At 33.3% G+C, this 17,303-nt stretch overlaps 1 protein-coding gene across 1 annotated transcript in view; it reads right to left on the minus strand.

Annotated features, from left to right (window-relative positions):
- The window catches only part of LOC114046352 (GRIP and coiled-coil domain-containing protein 2-like), a 48,617-nt gene that overhangs the window by 16,626 nt on the left and 14,688 nt on the right, over positions 1–17,303 (minus strand). The window contains exons 10-16 of the mRNA XM_027866662.1: positions 11,601–11,720; positions 7,218–7,382; positions 5,124–5,228; positions 4,398–4,560; positions 2,586–2,686; positions 2,419–2,496; positions 502–639 (exon numbers count right to left, since the gene is read on the minus strand). Coding sequence (XP_027722463.1) covers positions 502–639; positions 2,419–2,496; positions 2,586–2,686; positions 4,398–4,560; positions 5,124–5,228; positions 7,218–7,382; positions 11,601–11,720 — 870 coding nt within the window. The remainder of the gene's footprint in view (positions 1–501; positions 640–2,418; positions 2,497–2,585; positions 2,687–4,397; positions 4,561–5,123; positions 5,229–7,217; positions 7,383–11,600; positions 11,721–17,303) is intronic.

Genomic DNA, 17,303 nt, shown 5'->3' on the forward strand with positions numbered 1-17,303 from the left:
GGGAGATATGACTGTGTTTGTTTGCATCAGGAAACCAGCCATTAGAGAGAGAATGAAGATAAGTGAGAGTGTGAATAATAGAGAGAGTGATTTGCTAAACAAAATGGAATGGATATAGAGGGGTTTGTCTTCGTAAGGAAAAGGACTATTTTTTTCATATGAGACAATAGTGAAGGAGAGTTAATCATCAAGTTACATCTTTGCAAGTTACTGAGTTACATCAAGGATACAATGAAGGATTCTCCTTTCATACATTTTTTGCTACAGAATGTTAACTGGTGTAACATTTAGAATAATAACTGTGATTATTAATAATAATAATAGAAAATAAGTTTTGAAGGACAAAAATTCATGTGTTTATAGGTTCCATTTAGGGTTATTCTAAAGTTTCTTTAGGCAACTTGGTTCCACACTAAAAGGTAAGGAAATTCATGTCAGTAATTATGAAACAATATACAACAAATATTGTGTAGTAAGTCAAATCTATTTTGTATAAAGTACCTTAGTTGTGTTGCATTCTTCTTGCAGAATTGTGATTTTTTGGTGGCAAGAACTCAGAGCACGCTGGTGTTGCTCTATAGAAGTCCTCAGATGTTCCTGGATTTTGTGTTTCTCTGATGTTATTTCAGCTAACTGAATCTGAAAAAAAATATTCTTGTTTCAAAATACTGGTGGTAAATAAATTTCTCATTGATTAAACTGATTCAATCACCAACACATTTGGAAAACTTTTTTTTAAAACAAGCTATAGTTACAAAAAAAGATACATCTTAAACTAGGTGACAACATTTAAATACTTCATTTAAAGAGTGAATAAAATGTATTTTTAAAATTAGCCATTCATTATTAATAAGGAACCTAGGTCAAGAAGAAATAAACTTCCCAGGAGAATAAGTACTAGTTATATAGAAAAAACTAGCTGCCTAGGCATGGATGTTACATTTTAATGCTTACCTCAAATGCTAAGAAACTGTCAGTTTGCTGTTTAAAACTTACGATTCTAAATTAAATTTTAGTCTATGGGGGCTCAGTCTCCAAGACTCCAGCAGCAAGCTGGAGGACTGGGTTCTATGGCGCCCTCTTGTGGTTTGTTACTGCTACCACCTCCCTCTTCTCTGAGCTGTAGTTCCTTCACATTCAAGTCTTAACTGTAATAAAGAATTTGATTTTCCTTTTCACTCCTGCTCTGCTACTGAAAACTATATACATCCCTTGCTTTAGGCATTTTAAAGGATTTTGTTACTAAGCACTAAAATAATGAATAAATGTTAAAGCTACACAGTTGCAGGTTTCCTAAATGCTAATCTTAGTCCTATCTATAAGCTCTGAAGGGATTAAAGCCTTGTTCATTCTTAGTTGCTCCCTCTCGCCTAGCAGAATTTTTTTTTGGAATAAGCTGACCCAATCCTGTTTATTGTTGATATATCAATATTTCTAAGCTGACACAGATCAGACTTGGCAATAATGACACATGTCACAGCTTTTTAAGAATCTTCTCCATATAGTGTCAGGTGTAGGAATTCCATGCCTATGGCAGAGATGCTCCCCTTCTATGCTCCCTTCTCCTTGAAAAGAGAACCCTTTTTTCTTGGGTTTCAGCCTTGTAAGGAACTAATGACTGTCTCCTCTCATCTTAGATCGTTTTGGCTACAGACCAACTTAAAGCCTGCCTATCCTTGGGCTCCCCAGACAATAAAAACCCCTTCAAGGTTTTATCTTAAAATTTGACCTTACTGCGATCTTTGGCAGTTCCCAACTATACCCTTGAGGAGATTTCAAAAGTCCTGACTAGACATGTACTCTAGCCTCTGACCCATCTTTCTCTCCTGGCTGATCTGTCTTACATAAACTTGCTAGCTACTTTTAATAGCTGTTTCTACTCTTATTGGTGAAATTTGTTTCTTCACCCATATTGCTCTAGATATGGATCTAGGAAACCTCTTCTCTGGAGATCAGTCATTGGGTCTAGGACCATGCAATTTAAGCCATCATCCATGTTACTCTCTATGGTTTCAAAACCTAATATTTTGTAAGGCTTCACAACGGGGGGTGGAGTTAGGGGAGAAGTTTGGTACATACAACTAATGAGAAAAAGATTCCCTCCATCAACAAAAGTCAGGTCGTATTATCATATAACCACAGAAAAAATATTAGTTTGGAAACATGTTTATTTAGTTTTATATAGGATATCATTGTAGCTTTTTAAATGTTTTCTTCAATGGAGATATCTCAATTCTCTGTAAGGTATATATCTACAACCTAACTGTATGCTAAGCAATTATTCACTAATACTATTTCAAGATATTTAAAAGAGTTTACAGATTGAAGACTCTTGCTTAATGAAATATGGCTATTTAGGAACATGCATAAGTCACCCTACTTTCCAATGAAAAAATTTATTATTTAAATGAACCTTACCTTATAGACTTCAACTTGCTGCTGGCTTGCTTCTAGTTCACCTTTTAAAGATGACTGCAGTATTAGTTGGTTGGTTTCCTAAAGAATAAATATTTTGGTTAATTAGCAAAGAGTTAACAAATGGGTTACGAAGACTATTAATATATAAAGTCAAGAAATTAACATACTGCTTGTTTTGAATCTGCTAGTTCTTTTTTGGTTTTTACTAGTAGTTGCTTTATTCTGGTGTTTTTATCCTCAGCTTGTTGCACTGAAGACTGAAGTGAAGCTGGTGTAAGAAAAACAAGTTTCAGAAATCAAAAATACAGAGCATTTTGTGTTACTTTAAGTTAAACAAATTTAGTTTAAAATTAAAGGGATAATTCACTACAAAATCAATTTTTCAAAGACAAATTTTTTTTTTATATTCCAAAATGCTAATAAGAACCATAGAAATTAAACTGTGACTAATGAGTTAAGCAGAGGTTACAACACTTAATTGATGTCTTTTTTTTGTAGCTTTTACATTTTATTGCTGTAATACTCTGTGAAAATATCTTTTGATATAATTAACTTTATGAAGACATGTTTACATGGTTAGAACAATATGTGAAAGGTATACAATGGCACTATATCTAATAAACATGAATTTATAAGTGTATATTCATTCCTCTGCTACATTCAGATTCTAGGTTATGTGTATGTAACTTAAGCTTTACTGTTACTGTTTCTAATCTTGCATCTTTCATCTCCTTTCTTTTCCAACTTCTACCACTTTAAGTATAGGACTTCATCATCTCACTTCTGATTTAGTGTAATCTAAATTTCTTTTCTGTCCTCACTACCTCTCTTTGCTTACTATCTGCCATCAGATAAATATTCCTAAAAGTAATTTTATTTCTGGACTAGATGATTTCTAAGGTCTCATTTCTCTCCAACTCTAGTACTAATTATGCCATTTTTTTTTGTGCTCAAAAGCTTCAAAGACTTGAAAAATCCCAATTACCTATGAAATGAAAACCAAATTCCTCATGCTGGCATTCAAGGCCCTCGACAGTCTGTCCTAACTAAACACACTTTTCCACTCTTTATTTCCCATATTTTTCTCATCTCATTTCCTGCTACTACTTCTTAGCAGGAACTCTATATATAGATTCCAGCCAAATCAGTCTTCTTCACAACGTCTTTCAAACACACTGTGTTCACTTCTTCCTCCAAATTTTTACTTACACCATACTCTTTTTACTTTCAAGATCCACCTTCTGTGCATGAAGGTCTCAAAGACCCTACTACATTCTGATCTCTCCAATTCTTTGGGCTCCTACATCACATATTTTCAGTATTCCTCAGTTTAGCTTTGATCACATTCTACTCTGCACTGCAACTGACTTTTTCACTAATGCCAGTCTCATGTCTCGAGCTGTACTGTAAGTTCCTTAAATTCACATGTATCATTTTTTGCATCTTTCATGGTATGTGTTATGCACATAGTAGGCAAACATTGATATATGAATACTCTTAATCTCCCATCCTTTAAACAAGCTGAAATTCTGAAAACTGAATGAATCAATTACTAATATCATAGAATTGCAGAGTTAAAAAGGAACTGAAGTAATTTATTTCAACTATTACCTTAAGAATGAATCTAATTTATAAAATCCTGATAGGCAGTCATCTAACCTCCACCTGATTCTAATGATGGGGGATCCCAAGGCAGCCCAATGCATTCTGGGGCAGGTCTAAGTATTAGGAAGCTTTGCCTTACAAAAGATAAAACTGATTTTATTTCTACCCACTGGCTACCAAGGACAAAACCTGGATCAACAGTTTAATACTTCTCCCACTTGACAGCCTTCAAGTATTTGAAGATAGCAGCCAAGTTCTCCTCAGGTCTTCTCCAGGTTTAACATGTCTTTCCAACTTCACCTGTTCCCTTCACCCAATTCCTGCATAATATTCTTTCAAATTATAAGAGAAAAGTGAGTTTACATTTTACTCACTCATTTCCTCCTGTAGGGTTTCTTGTTTTTGTTTATAAATTTTAATTTCTTGTTCTAAATCTTCAATTCTGCTGTTTTTATCAGTAATTTTCTGATTCAGTTCTTTCACTAAACGTTCATAATCAGCTATTTCCATGTCCATCAATGTAGTTTGCTGAGCATCCTGCATATTTTGTATACAAAAGATCCACACAAAATTCCAAATCAGTTCAAAATTGTTTTAATTATTAAAAAAAATTATCCATAGAGAATATAAAACCCCCTTAATAAAAGAGGAATTATTTTATATATTGATGTCTAAATCAAAGGCTAATTCTTATTCATCTAGTTTTAATTTACAATGCTTTTCTTAGATTTATTCTAGTTTTATATTACCTCTTTTGTTCTTTTACATGCACAAAATAATTCTCCCCTAAATATTTTTATTATTATTAAATTCTGTGACTCTTATTGGTTTTTCCATTGTCATTCACATTTTTTCATAGGTAAGTTAAATGTTTACATTCTGAAAACTGGTAAGTAATAAAAGTTTTTTTTTCACTATAACTGTTCACAAAAGAAAAAAAATTAATAAGATTTCTATGCATTCTAACAAATGTGTAAAGTTAAATAAGATCTCAAAATAGGCAAAATAGGGCTTCTAAAATGTTTCTTCTCAAACTATCGGAAGCAATTTGGTACTATGAGTATCTGGCTTACAAAATTTAACTAAATGGGCTTATTTACCTTCCTAACCATCTCTAACTCTTGCATGGTTTTCTGAAGATGTTTCTTCTCCTTCTGAAGTTGTACCTGAAGCTCTTCAAGTTCCTTTAAAGTATTAGTATGCTCCTAAAAATTACAACAAAATTATTAAAAAAGCATTTGCAACAAGGTTACCCAAATGAAGTTACCTCATGGTAGATAGGACCTGTGATTTCAGTGGTATAAAGGACTCCCAGATGAGGAAACTCCCTCTACCAACACAAGCTGGCACTTTTTCTGTAACTTACAGCCTTGGAGAGTTACTTAGGACACTAAGAGCTTAAGTGACTTGGACAAGAGCCACACAGCCAGTATGTCCTGGTTCCAAGGCTAGCTCTCTCTCCACTATACCACATGCTGCCTCTTTACCTTGTGACACTTGATACAAATCTTCTGATTTATATTTAAACTAATCTGGATTTGGTGAATATTATAGCCAGCTCCTTAATTTCTTATCTTCAATTATATAAAATCATATCCCTTATATGAAAATCAACAATTGGCAAATACTCAAGATTTAATGAGTGTCATTTTATATCTGCTGACCATTTTCTCAGAGAGCTTTTCTTTCACTTAAATAATACCATGAATAAACATTTAGCTCACAACACAGAATCAGAGAATCTTAAAACTAGAAGAGAACAAGCTCAGAAGTCATCTAGTTTAAAGCTTAATCTACACCTTATTCTCTTCAACAATATTACTGACAAATGGTCATTTGCCTCCATTTGAATGACTAATAATAGGGACCATAATATTTTAGGAAGCCCATTCCATTTTTGAATATCTCTAATCATTACCAAGTTCCTCCTTACAGTAAGCTGAAATCCGCAGCCCATTAACTTCTATATAGTTCTCTCATTCTGGAGCTTTAAAGAATGTAGACTGTCTCTTGGGGACATGACAGATCTTCAAATATTTAAAGAGACAACTATCAGGTCTAATCTCCCTTCTCCTGGACTCTATAATTTTATAGATCATATGAGATTTTATGGCTGACATTTTTACTACTGACTCAAATCTGTCTTGCAATTCACACTTTGTTTTTTGGTTTTTTTTGTTCATGAACTGTTATATTTCCAAATTTCCCCCAATCTTGTACTAGTGAAGCTAAGTTTTTGAACCTGAGTGGACTTTACATTTATTACTAATACTTCTTATTATTTGGTATAGTCAATTGTTCCAACTTGTCAAGACATTTGTTGGATTCCAGTTTTGTCATGTAAAAGGGCTTTTCTTCCACATTTCTGTGTCACTGTAACATTTTTTTGAAGATATATGCCAATTAAGGCCATCATTTAAAATCACTGCTAAAAAAAATGAACAAAAAGGGTCCAGGACAGGACCCTGTAGCATGCCACTACAGATTTCCAGGATAATATATGGTGATCCAAAATCACTATTACATGGGTAAGGTTGTTCAACCAATTATTAATCCAGTTAATAGTACGTCCCATATTTCTTCAACTTGTCCACAAGGATACAGTACATTACTTTATCTTTCTAGGCTTATTATACATTATTCTTCTTCATGAACAATAAGGCTAATCAACTAGCCTTATTGCTATTCCATTTCCCATCTCTGTGTTTTTGCACAGGCTGTCCCCTAGGTCTGGAATTCAATAATTCCCAGTTTCCTTCAAAGCTCAGATTAAGCATCACCTTCTACATGTGGACTTTCTTGAATCTACCCAGCTGCCAAAGCCTTCCATGGTCCCAAGATAACTTAGATCTATTCTCACATATACTTATATATATATATTTATCTTCCTCAATAAAAAATAAGCTCTTTGAGAGCTTATATTATATAAGTTCTCTGAGAGTAAGATGCATTTAATTATTGTCTTTGTATACTCAGTACTTGGCATATAGTAGGCATTTAATAAATGCTTGTTGATTAATTGCGCATCATAATTGTTAAGTGTTTGTTGAATTGAAAGGGATATAATAAGTCAAATATCTTACTGAAATACAAGGATACAGTGTCTACAGAATTCCCTTAATCTACCAATTAAGTAATGTAAAATGAGAATAACAAAATATAAATGCATAAATGGGACTTTACATCACAGTTACCTTTATCTTTTGCTCTTTGTGAAGTTTTTCAGTTTCTAATTCTTTGTCCACTATGACCTTGGCTCTCTGAACTTCCAAAATCTGGGCTTCTAACAACTTGGCATTAGACTGTAGAGTTTCAATACGAGCTAGGAGATCTTCATTATCAGAGCTCAGCCTGTCACACTAAAATGACAAATTATTTAGTACTGTGAATCAAGAAATCAGTATTTCTTTACAATGTGAAACTGCTTAAGAAAAGACAAAGTGGCCCAAGTTGGACATGGAGCAGGTCAAACCTTCTTTGCTGAAGAGCAGCAGGAACAGGTTCATGAATGACTGCTACACTTCAAGCTTGGGCAAGCTAGGGAGATGTAGTCCCCACCTCCACCCCCCTCCACCCAAAAAGTGACACCGAAAATAGGAGGAGGGAAATGATTAGATGTCAAATGATTAGAGGCTTGAAAAGTGAAACCACTACACTTGCTTTAAGGTCAAAATTTCATAATCAATTCTAAAGTATAAAATATAATAAAGTATAATTATAAAAATATCACTGCTAATATTGATATACTCTTTTTTTTTTACCTTATATCAGGAAGAGAGGGCAAAGGCTGCTACAAATCCTATAAGTGACCAAATATGCTAGAAGAGTTAGCATGGTACAGGGAAAAGAGAACTGGATCTGGAGTTAGAGGAACTAGGATCAAATCTGACCTTTGTCACTACCTGCCTGACTTTGGGAAAGTAAGTCACTTAACCTCTCTGGGCCTCAAGTTTCCTCATCTGCAAAATGAAGGGGAGGATTAGATGATTTTTTACATTTCCTTCCAGGCTTAATCTATGATCCTATGAAAATACAAAAAATGACAAAAAGAAAAAAGAAGGAAATAAGCATTACTTAGCACCTAATATGTGCTAGGCATTGTGCTAAGTGCTTTATAAATATTACTTCATTTGATCCTCACAGCAACCCTGAGAGGGAGGGAGGTGCCATATTATCCCCATTTTCCAGCAGAGGAAACTGAAGCAGGCAGAGGGTAAGTGACTTGCCCAGGGTCACACAGCTATTAAATGTTTCAGATCACATCCAAACTCAGGTCTTTCTGAATCCAGGCTCAGTGCTCTATCCACTGTGCCAATTTGGTGCCTCCTAAAAGGAAGAAAGAAGGGAATGAAGAAATTTAGAGTAAGAATAATGGTTCCTATAGAATTATTTTAGCTCTGTCTCCTGGCAATAAAAAAAAATCTCATTTTTAATTGAACCCTAGTCCTGCAATCTACTGTCTTGTTCATGCTGCTTCCTTCTGAGTCTGTTTCTTCATCTGTAATATGTACTTATCCTACTTCACAGGGTTGTCATGAGGAAAACAGAGGTAAAAGTACTCTGTAAACTGTAGTAAAGGATTAAATGATTAATTTAGAAAAATGACTCATTTATATAGTGCTTTAAAGTTTATAAAGAACTTTTTTCACAACAATCCCTTAGAGTTGAGTAGTGTAGTATCATTTCCCTCTCCTCTTTTTTAAACAGAGAAACAGACCCTGAAGTTTTGGCAAATTAAATGACTTGTCTAGAATCACACACAGCTGCCTTGAGCCCAGGTGGCTGTATTCCGAACCCTAGGTTCTTTCCATGCCACCAATATTCTGATGCACCTGTGATTTCAGGCATCTTTTCAACAGTGAACCCACTTTTGCTTTTTCATCCTACATGACTCCTATTCCTACCATAAATCATCCAAGAGGATGCCCACCCAACATTCTGGAAACTTCTGATCTCATCCCGGTGGAGCCAAAGGGGCTGCCCAATAGCTTGATTCTGGTATGTGACCAGCCCTCTTCCATTTCCAGTCATACATCTCTTTGATGACATTCCTTAGGCAGTTTCTCTTGTGTATCTGTTAGCTAAGTGTTGTCACCTACTTATGCCCACCATGCACTTATATGCCCTCTTGGTAATCAAAACCTTTAATTCTTCAGAGACTACATTATTCTGACTTGTAGCCACATAACATCACTGGAAAAAATATCGATGAAAAAAATCTGGGCCTTTGTTTTGAGATTACTTAAAGCACGTTATAATTTTCCAAACAAATTCAGCCTAGTCTTCCTCCTGTTCAATTCTGGGACCAAGTCATGGAATAGCTGACGTGTCTTTCTTAGCCACTTGTAGTGGTGGACCCGGTTGGGTTGTCTACTCAACAGGACAATAGTCTGAAAAGTAGGTACTCTTTATCTACCTAACTAAGGGTGAACTCTTGAGTATGTATCTTCTAGGAGACATTTGGACTTGATACAATCAACACAATATTATTTACAAACACTGTCAAGTGGAAGACCTCTTTTAGTGTCTGTGCTGGATAGGAAAATCTTACAAGAATATTGGCAAACACCTTTGGTAAGCCGAAGTCTTCCTCTTTTATGCCTCGTTTGATATAAATAATCAGAGGATCAAATAAAATTTTCTATTATTCATTTCAAGGAATCTTGTGTGATTTTGACACATGCACAGAAGAGATTTTGTTGAGAGTTTCTACGGAGGAAGTGTGTTCTAATTCAAGGCTTTTTATAGTCAACAAATAAGCACAGTGGGACCTTGTATTTTCTATGCCTTTTATCTAAGTTAAGTTTTTTGAAATGTAAAAATGCAGAATATTATTTGTGAAAGCTCACCTGTTTTCTTGTCACAGTTAAATCAAAGATACCTTTGATGTATGTGTAAAATCTTAATTTTCGTAGTAGAGATGGAAAAATGGCATTTAGGTTAATAGTTGATATTTTTTCTGGGTCACCTTCTTCAGGGCTCTAATTTTTTTCCCAAGTACTTGGTATATCTCCTCTCTTTGAGACTGAGAATTAATCTCTCAACAATTGTGTTTCCTCCAACATGGACCTCCTCTTCATGTCTGGTTTACTATAGCTGCTATTCTCATCTTTAGTGCCATTTGTACTTCATTATGTAGAACATAGAGGGCTGTGTTATCAGAATCTAAATGTGGCAGCTGCACTGTCATTGATAAGACTGTTACAAATATCTTTATAATCTTTTCTGTTGTCATCTTTCCAGAAATGCTTTTGGGATGACCCAACTCATTTGGTTATTTTGCCAAGAATCTTTTATTATTTTCTTCTACTAAATTTTACAAATAAGTTTATATTCTTCCTAACCATTGTTGCCCTTGGGCTGGCATCTCTCCTTGCTTGGAAAAAAGACAAAATGTTTACAATGACTGAGGTGGTTTCTGTGGTCTTTGGTTTTCCCCCTTGTGGCTACTGAATTACACTGTTAAACTTAGGAAACTATCATGGCTGTTTCAATGTCTATTCTTTAATCCATTTCCCATTTTTCAGCATCAACAGTTTTAAAAATAGGTCAAAATAGAGTTGCCTTAATTGTATTTCCTATCTTCTTATCTTTACTCTTTATTCTAATTTAGTAATGATGAAGTCACAGTTATATGTCCAAGTTTTACTTTTCAACTAGATTATAAACTCCTTAAAGGCATGGATTCTGTCTTATACTTCTTTGTATTCCACCTACCACCCTCATTTTCTTATTAGCACAGTGCCTGCACACAGCAGGAAATTAAAAAAAAGATTATTAACTAAAAATTTTATATTCTACTAGCATTTAATCTAATCTATATCTGATGAAAGAAGTTTTCTTGAAGAAAGAACTGAATACATTCTGCAGGATTAAGTACTGATAACTCAGAGCATTCAACACAGTGAAGGGACAAATAACTTGTATCTGTAATAGTATATATACTGAATGAAATTCAACATGACTGGTGGCCAACCTAGTGGACAATAATTAATAGGTTTTACAAAAGAAATCTTATTCAATGAACTATAATAATGTTTATTCAATTCCCTAAAGTGAACTTATCGCTCACCTATGCAGCTATTCACATTTGGGAGGCTTTGTTTAAAAATATTTACCAACTGTTGCTATGTTTCATACTCATTCCCCTCAATTAGAAAAAAAAATTACTAAAAAGAAATGATCTAATCCTTAATCTGTAACAAACAGAACAAACATAAACTAAAGACGCACAAAATCCATGATTATACATTCATTTCTTTTGGTTACTTGTCAATCAAAATGAAAGCATAGTGCTTTTCCTTATACAGCTGATTTCTGTTGGATGAAAAGGAAAAACAGATGCTCAATTTTACACCATGAATAACTGTTTCCAAGTATGGTATATTAAAAAACAACAACAACAACAACAAACAGACAATGGCAAAGAAATCTATCTTGTAAATAAGAGTTGCTGACATTCGAATAATTTAATAATTTTTTACAAGTTATACATTAATAGTTTTGTTAACATGTTTTCTTTATTAAAATCAATGAGCATGTGTTAGTTTACCCGCAAGCAATCAATTTTCAATTACCTGAGAACCTGAATTCTTTAATTGTCTTATAAGATCTTCTATCTGATGCTCAAAATTATTCGCACGCTCCTTTTCCATGTCTAATTGTTCTGCTTGTTTATCATATTCTAAAAAAAGATTCTTTAAGAAGAGACAAAACAATACCATAAGTAAAGCACATAAGAATATCACATGCTGAACCCTTAGGGCAATATTACTGTATTTAATATTTATAAATAACTACTGGATGTTAATTTTTTTTATCAGGGATAAATTGGAATACTTAATTTGCATGAAAACTAGGCAACGAAAAACACCTTTGCTACAATTAAATAATTTTTGCCATTAATATGGAAGATAGCTAAAATAATTAAAGGAAAAGAAATTTTTTAGTTTTAAAAATTTTCTACAAAGTGATGAAAAGAATTGTTATATATTTCACTCCAAACTGCTACTTTAAGCATAAGAGACTAAAGTTATCACTACTACAAATCCTACTTGGACTTACAATATAAATTTCCACACTAATTTCAAGTTAGTGATTGGCAACCTAGAGCCTATAAATATAAATATTCATTTAATAAGTCAAAACTAGCTCTTAGTTGGACCCTAGTGGTCCATAGGAACAATTATTTTTTCAGGCTACGATCATGTTCTTGATCCTGTGCCTTAACTTTTGGTTCGGTCACGCCCTAAAAGTCAGGGGACATGATAGCCACCATTATTACATACACATTTTTTAAAAGGAAGAATATAAACTATTTATTGACCATTGTTTACCAGTATTTAACATAAAATATAGTTGCATAACATTCCAATGACTATGAAGTTACTGGTTTTGTCTCTTTTGGAGGCAACTGACATGAATATGTATTTCACTGCAGAACCGTCGAAGATTTTGTGTCAAAAAGCGGGTATGACCATTATGTGAAGTTTAAACAACAGTAACAACAACAACAACAACACATTGTGCTGGTATTACTTATTTTTCAGTTTTTGCCAGTCTCTCACCAACTTTTTACTCACTGAAAACTGTCTTTCTGCAGCTGTTTCCATGCTGCTCAGTGAACACAACAACTTTCAACTTGAAGCCCACAGAATAGTTTTTATATTTATCCATAATCAGAAAGAAATGCTTTGCATGTTAATGTATGGCTGGCAGATGAACTGTACAGTCTGGCTAGCGCAAGAGGATGCAAGTCTTACCATATCATGTGACTCACTCACATCAGCTTCACTTGTCTGTCTGCTCCCCTTGTGTCTATGGCTCTTCATTGGGTTGAGTGACAATACTGTTAGAACTATAGCACTCCAAACTAATCGTGCAAATCGGTTTTCAGAAATATACTGACAATGCACGTGCACTGGTGGCTCAATGTGTGAGAGATAAACGCATATCTATATGCCAATGGTGAATACACTGCTGTTCTATTTACCTTTTAAATGACGTGACGAACAGAATTATACCATGTGATGATTATACAATGAAAGGTTATAAACAAATTTTTGGACTGAAGGGGAAAAAAAAAACAAAACACCAGGATGGTATGATTATGCGGTGGCGACGACTATGTGGTGAAATACAGTACTCAAAAGGTTGGTCCCACATGTTGAAGGTATGGGTTGGGATAAAGAAATCCTCTCAATTTTCAAATCTTTGCCACCGCAAAAAGAGCTGCTATAAATATTTTTGTACATATGAATCCTTTTTCTTTTTCTCTGAGATACACATAGTAGTGGTATTACTGGGTCAAAGGTTTTAATACAGTTTTATAGCCCTTTTGGTATAGTTCCAAACTGTTCTTCAGAATGGTTTGACCAGTTCACAGTTCCACCAATAATGCTTTAGTGTAGCTATTTTTTCCATATCCCCTCCTGCATTTCTCATTAACCATTTTCACCCTGTTAGTTAATCTTATGGATGTGGGGATACCTCAGAGTTGTTTTAATGTGAATTTCTCTAACTATTAGTGATTTGCAACATTTTTTCATGTAACTATAGATAGCTTTGATTTCTCATTCTGACAACTTCTTGTTCATATCCTTTGACCACTTATCAATTGGGGAATGGCTCATATTTTTATAAATCTGGCTCAGTTTCCTATATATCTGAAAAATGAGACCTTTATCAGAGAAACTTGCTGTAAATTTTTTCCTCAGTTTCCTGTAGTCTTTTTAATTGGTTGCATTGGTTTTGTTTGTGCAACTCCCTTTTAATTTCAAGTAATCAAAATTATCCATTATACTTCCTTGATCATCTCTATCTCTGGTTTGATCATAAAATTTTTCTTATCTATAGATTCAAAAGGTAATTTTTTCTATGCTCCTCTAATTTGTTTATATCACATCACCCTTTATGTCTAAATCATGTATGCATTTTAACCATATCATGGTATATGGTGTGAAAGTTTGCTCTATCTTAGTTTCTGCCAGACTGCTTTCCAATTTTCCCAACAGAATTTGTTAAACAGCAAGTTCTTGCCCCAATAGCTTGGCTCTTTGGGTTTATCAAATACGAGCCCACTGTGGTCATTTATTTCTGTATATTGTGTACCTAATCTATTCCACTGACCAATTGGCCTGTACCAGCTTGTTTTGATTACCCCTCTGTAGTATAGAGTCTGAGATCTGATACTGCTAGGCTGCTTTCCTTCACTTATTTTTTTTCACTAATTCCCTTGCCATTCTTGACCTTTTTTCCTCCAGATGATTTAGCTCTATAAAATAATTCTTTGATTAACTGTTTTGGCACTCAATAAGTAAATTAATTTAGGCAGTATTGTCATTTTTAATATATTGGCTCGGCCTACTCATAAGTAATTAATATTTCTCCAATTATTTAGATCTGTCTAAATAAGTATCCTGTAATTGTGTTCATATAGTTCCTGGCTGTGTCTTGGCAGGTAAATTCCCAAGTATTTTATGCTGTTTGCAGTTTTAAATGGAATTTCTCTAATACTTCCTGACAGGTTTTGTTGGTAATATGGAGAAATGCAGATAATTTATGTGGGTTTATTCTAAATCTTAGAATTTTGCTAAAGCTGTTAATTGTTTCAACTAGTTTTTTAGTTGATTCTCTAAGTATACCACCATATCATCTGCAAAAAGTGATTTTTCTCCTTATTCTCTATTCTTCATCTCTTAAATTTCTTTATCTTGTCTTACTGCTATAGCTAGCATTTCTAGTACAATATTAAACAATAATGGTGATGATAGATATCCTTGCTGCACCCCTAATTGTACTGGGAAGGCTTCTAGTTTATCCCCATTACAGATAATGCTTGGTCTTAGTTTAGACGTATATTAGTTATCATTTTAATATAAGCTCCACTGATTCCTATGCTTTGTAGTGTTTTTAACAGGGATGTTGTTTTAGAAGGAATTTGATATTTTTAAAAACCGTTTATATAGTAATTAAATTTATTTAAATATTTAATATTTAATTAATAATTAAAATTTAATAATAAATAAATAATTTAATGTTTAAATAAATGTCTTTAAATATTTGGTAGAATTCGCTTATAAATCCATCTGGTCTGTTTTTTTCCCCCCTTAGGGAGCTCATTTATAACTTATTCAGTTTCCTTTTATAAGATGGGCTATTCAAGTATTCTTTTTCCTCTTTTATTAATCTGGGCAATTTTAATTTTGTAAACATTTATCCATTTCATTTAGATCATTAATTTTATTGACATGTAATTGGGCAGAATAGTTCCTAATAATTTCTTTAATTTCATTTTCATTGGTTATGCATTTATCCTTTTAATTTTTGAACTTGTATTTTGCTTTTCTTCTTTCTTTTTAAAAGTCCAATCAACCAATGGTTTATCTACTTTATTTTGCTAGTTCTAAAACTAGCTTGTAGTTTTATTAGTTCAATGGTTTTTTTAACTTTAAGTTCTAATAATCTCTCCTTTGATTTTCAGGATTTCTATTTTGGTGTTTAACTGAGGATTTTTAATTTGTTCTTTTTTTTTTAGTTGCATAGCCAATTCATTCACCTGCTTTTCCTCTTTTACTGATGTTGGCTACATCCTACAAATTATGGTATGTTATCTCATTGTGGTCATTATCTTTAATGAAATTATTCACTGTTTCTATGATTTGTTCTTTTACTTAATTTCCAATTAATTTTTAACTTATGATTCAAAGGCCCTTTATTAAAAATAATTTTTATTGCCTTATGTCCAAAAAGGGTGCCTTTAACATTTCTGCTTCTTTGCATTTGTTTGGGAGGTTTTTATGTCCAAATACATGGTCATTTTTTGTGAAGGTGCCATTTATCATTGAGAAAACACATATACTTCTTTCTATTCCCATTCAATATTCTCCAGAGACCTACCATAGCTAACTTTTCTAAAGTTCTATTCCTCTTAACTCTTTTCTTGATTATTTTATAGTTAGATTTACCTAAGTCTGAGAGGAATAAATTGAGATCCTCACTGGTATAGTTTTACTTTCTCCTTTTGTAACTCACTTAACTTTTCCTTCAAGAATCTGGATTCTATAACAGCTGGTACATATATGTTCAGTATTGATATTACTTCATTCCTCCTTTTACCAAAATGCAGTTTCCCTTATTATCTCTTTTAATTAGGTCTATTTTTGGTTTTCCTTTGTCTGAGTTCATAAATGCTACCCCTGTCTTTTTTTTTTTTTTTTTAAATTTTACTTCAGCTGAAGTATAATAGATTCTGCTCCAGCCTCTTAATTTAGTGTACATCTTTCTGTTACAAGTGTGTCTCTTGTAAACAGCATATTGCTAGATTCCGGTTTCTAATCTATCCATCTCTAAAAACTTACAACAATAAAAAAAAGAAAATGCATATTAATAAATTGGGTATCAAACAAAAAAACTAGAAAAAGAACAAATTAAAACCACATATCTTGCTTGTTTTAGGAGTTATAAGCTCTCATAAAGTAAAAATAAATTTGGTTTACTTGTGTATATAATCTGCACTGCCTATCAAAGTGTCTTGAAAAATTACAGGTACTTAACAAGTTTTAGCTGGATTGGGATAAAAAAATGAAACCTTTGCGGATATTCCTTAGGAGATTTAAACTGAAATTTAAAAAACTGGCACCTTAAATGACAAAAAGAAGGGCCTAAATCCTCTATTAAAATTAAGCCTCCTACTTTTTCTGTTGGATTCCATTTCTCAAAACTTATTAACCAGATTAGCTGAACTGTACCATACTTGACGTTCCTCATGCAACATGTTTTCTCCCACTTCTAGGCTTTTGCATAAGATGTCATTCATAAGTTGAATGCTCTCCCTCCTCATCTCTGCTTTCTAGAATTCCTAGATGTCTTCTGAGACTCTGCTCAGATGCTACTTCCTCTATAAGGTCTTGTATTAGAGCTCTCCCCCCTCATCCCCAAATTATTCTCTAAGCATTTTGAACTTATTTATATGTGTACAATCTGTTATCTTCAATAGAAAATAAGTTCCTTGAAGACAGGAATTTTTTATTTTTTTTTGTCTTTATATCCCACCTAGCACAACGCCTTATATATAGTAGGTGTTTAATAAATGCTTGCTGAATTGAGGATAGGATATATGTAAATATGTATACGGTAAAAAAGATCGGTTTGAAATTTAGAGTATCATCTTAGTATAAGCAAAAATATATTTCTAGAAATAATTATCTTCACTTTGAAGCTATAAGTGAAATTTTAAAAAATTATAAAGAAAAAATAGAAAAAAACATAAAGACAATAAT

Source organism: Vombatus ursinus, unplaced genomic scaffold, assembly GCF_900497805.2.
Source record: "Vombatus ursinus unplaced genomic scaffold, bare-nosed wombat genome assembly UNPS02014781.1, whole genome shotgun sequence".
Classification (NCBI taxonomy): Eukaryota; Metazoa; Chordata; class Mammalia; order Diprotodontia; family Vombatidae; genus Vombatus; species Vombatus ursinus.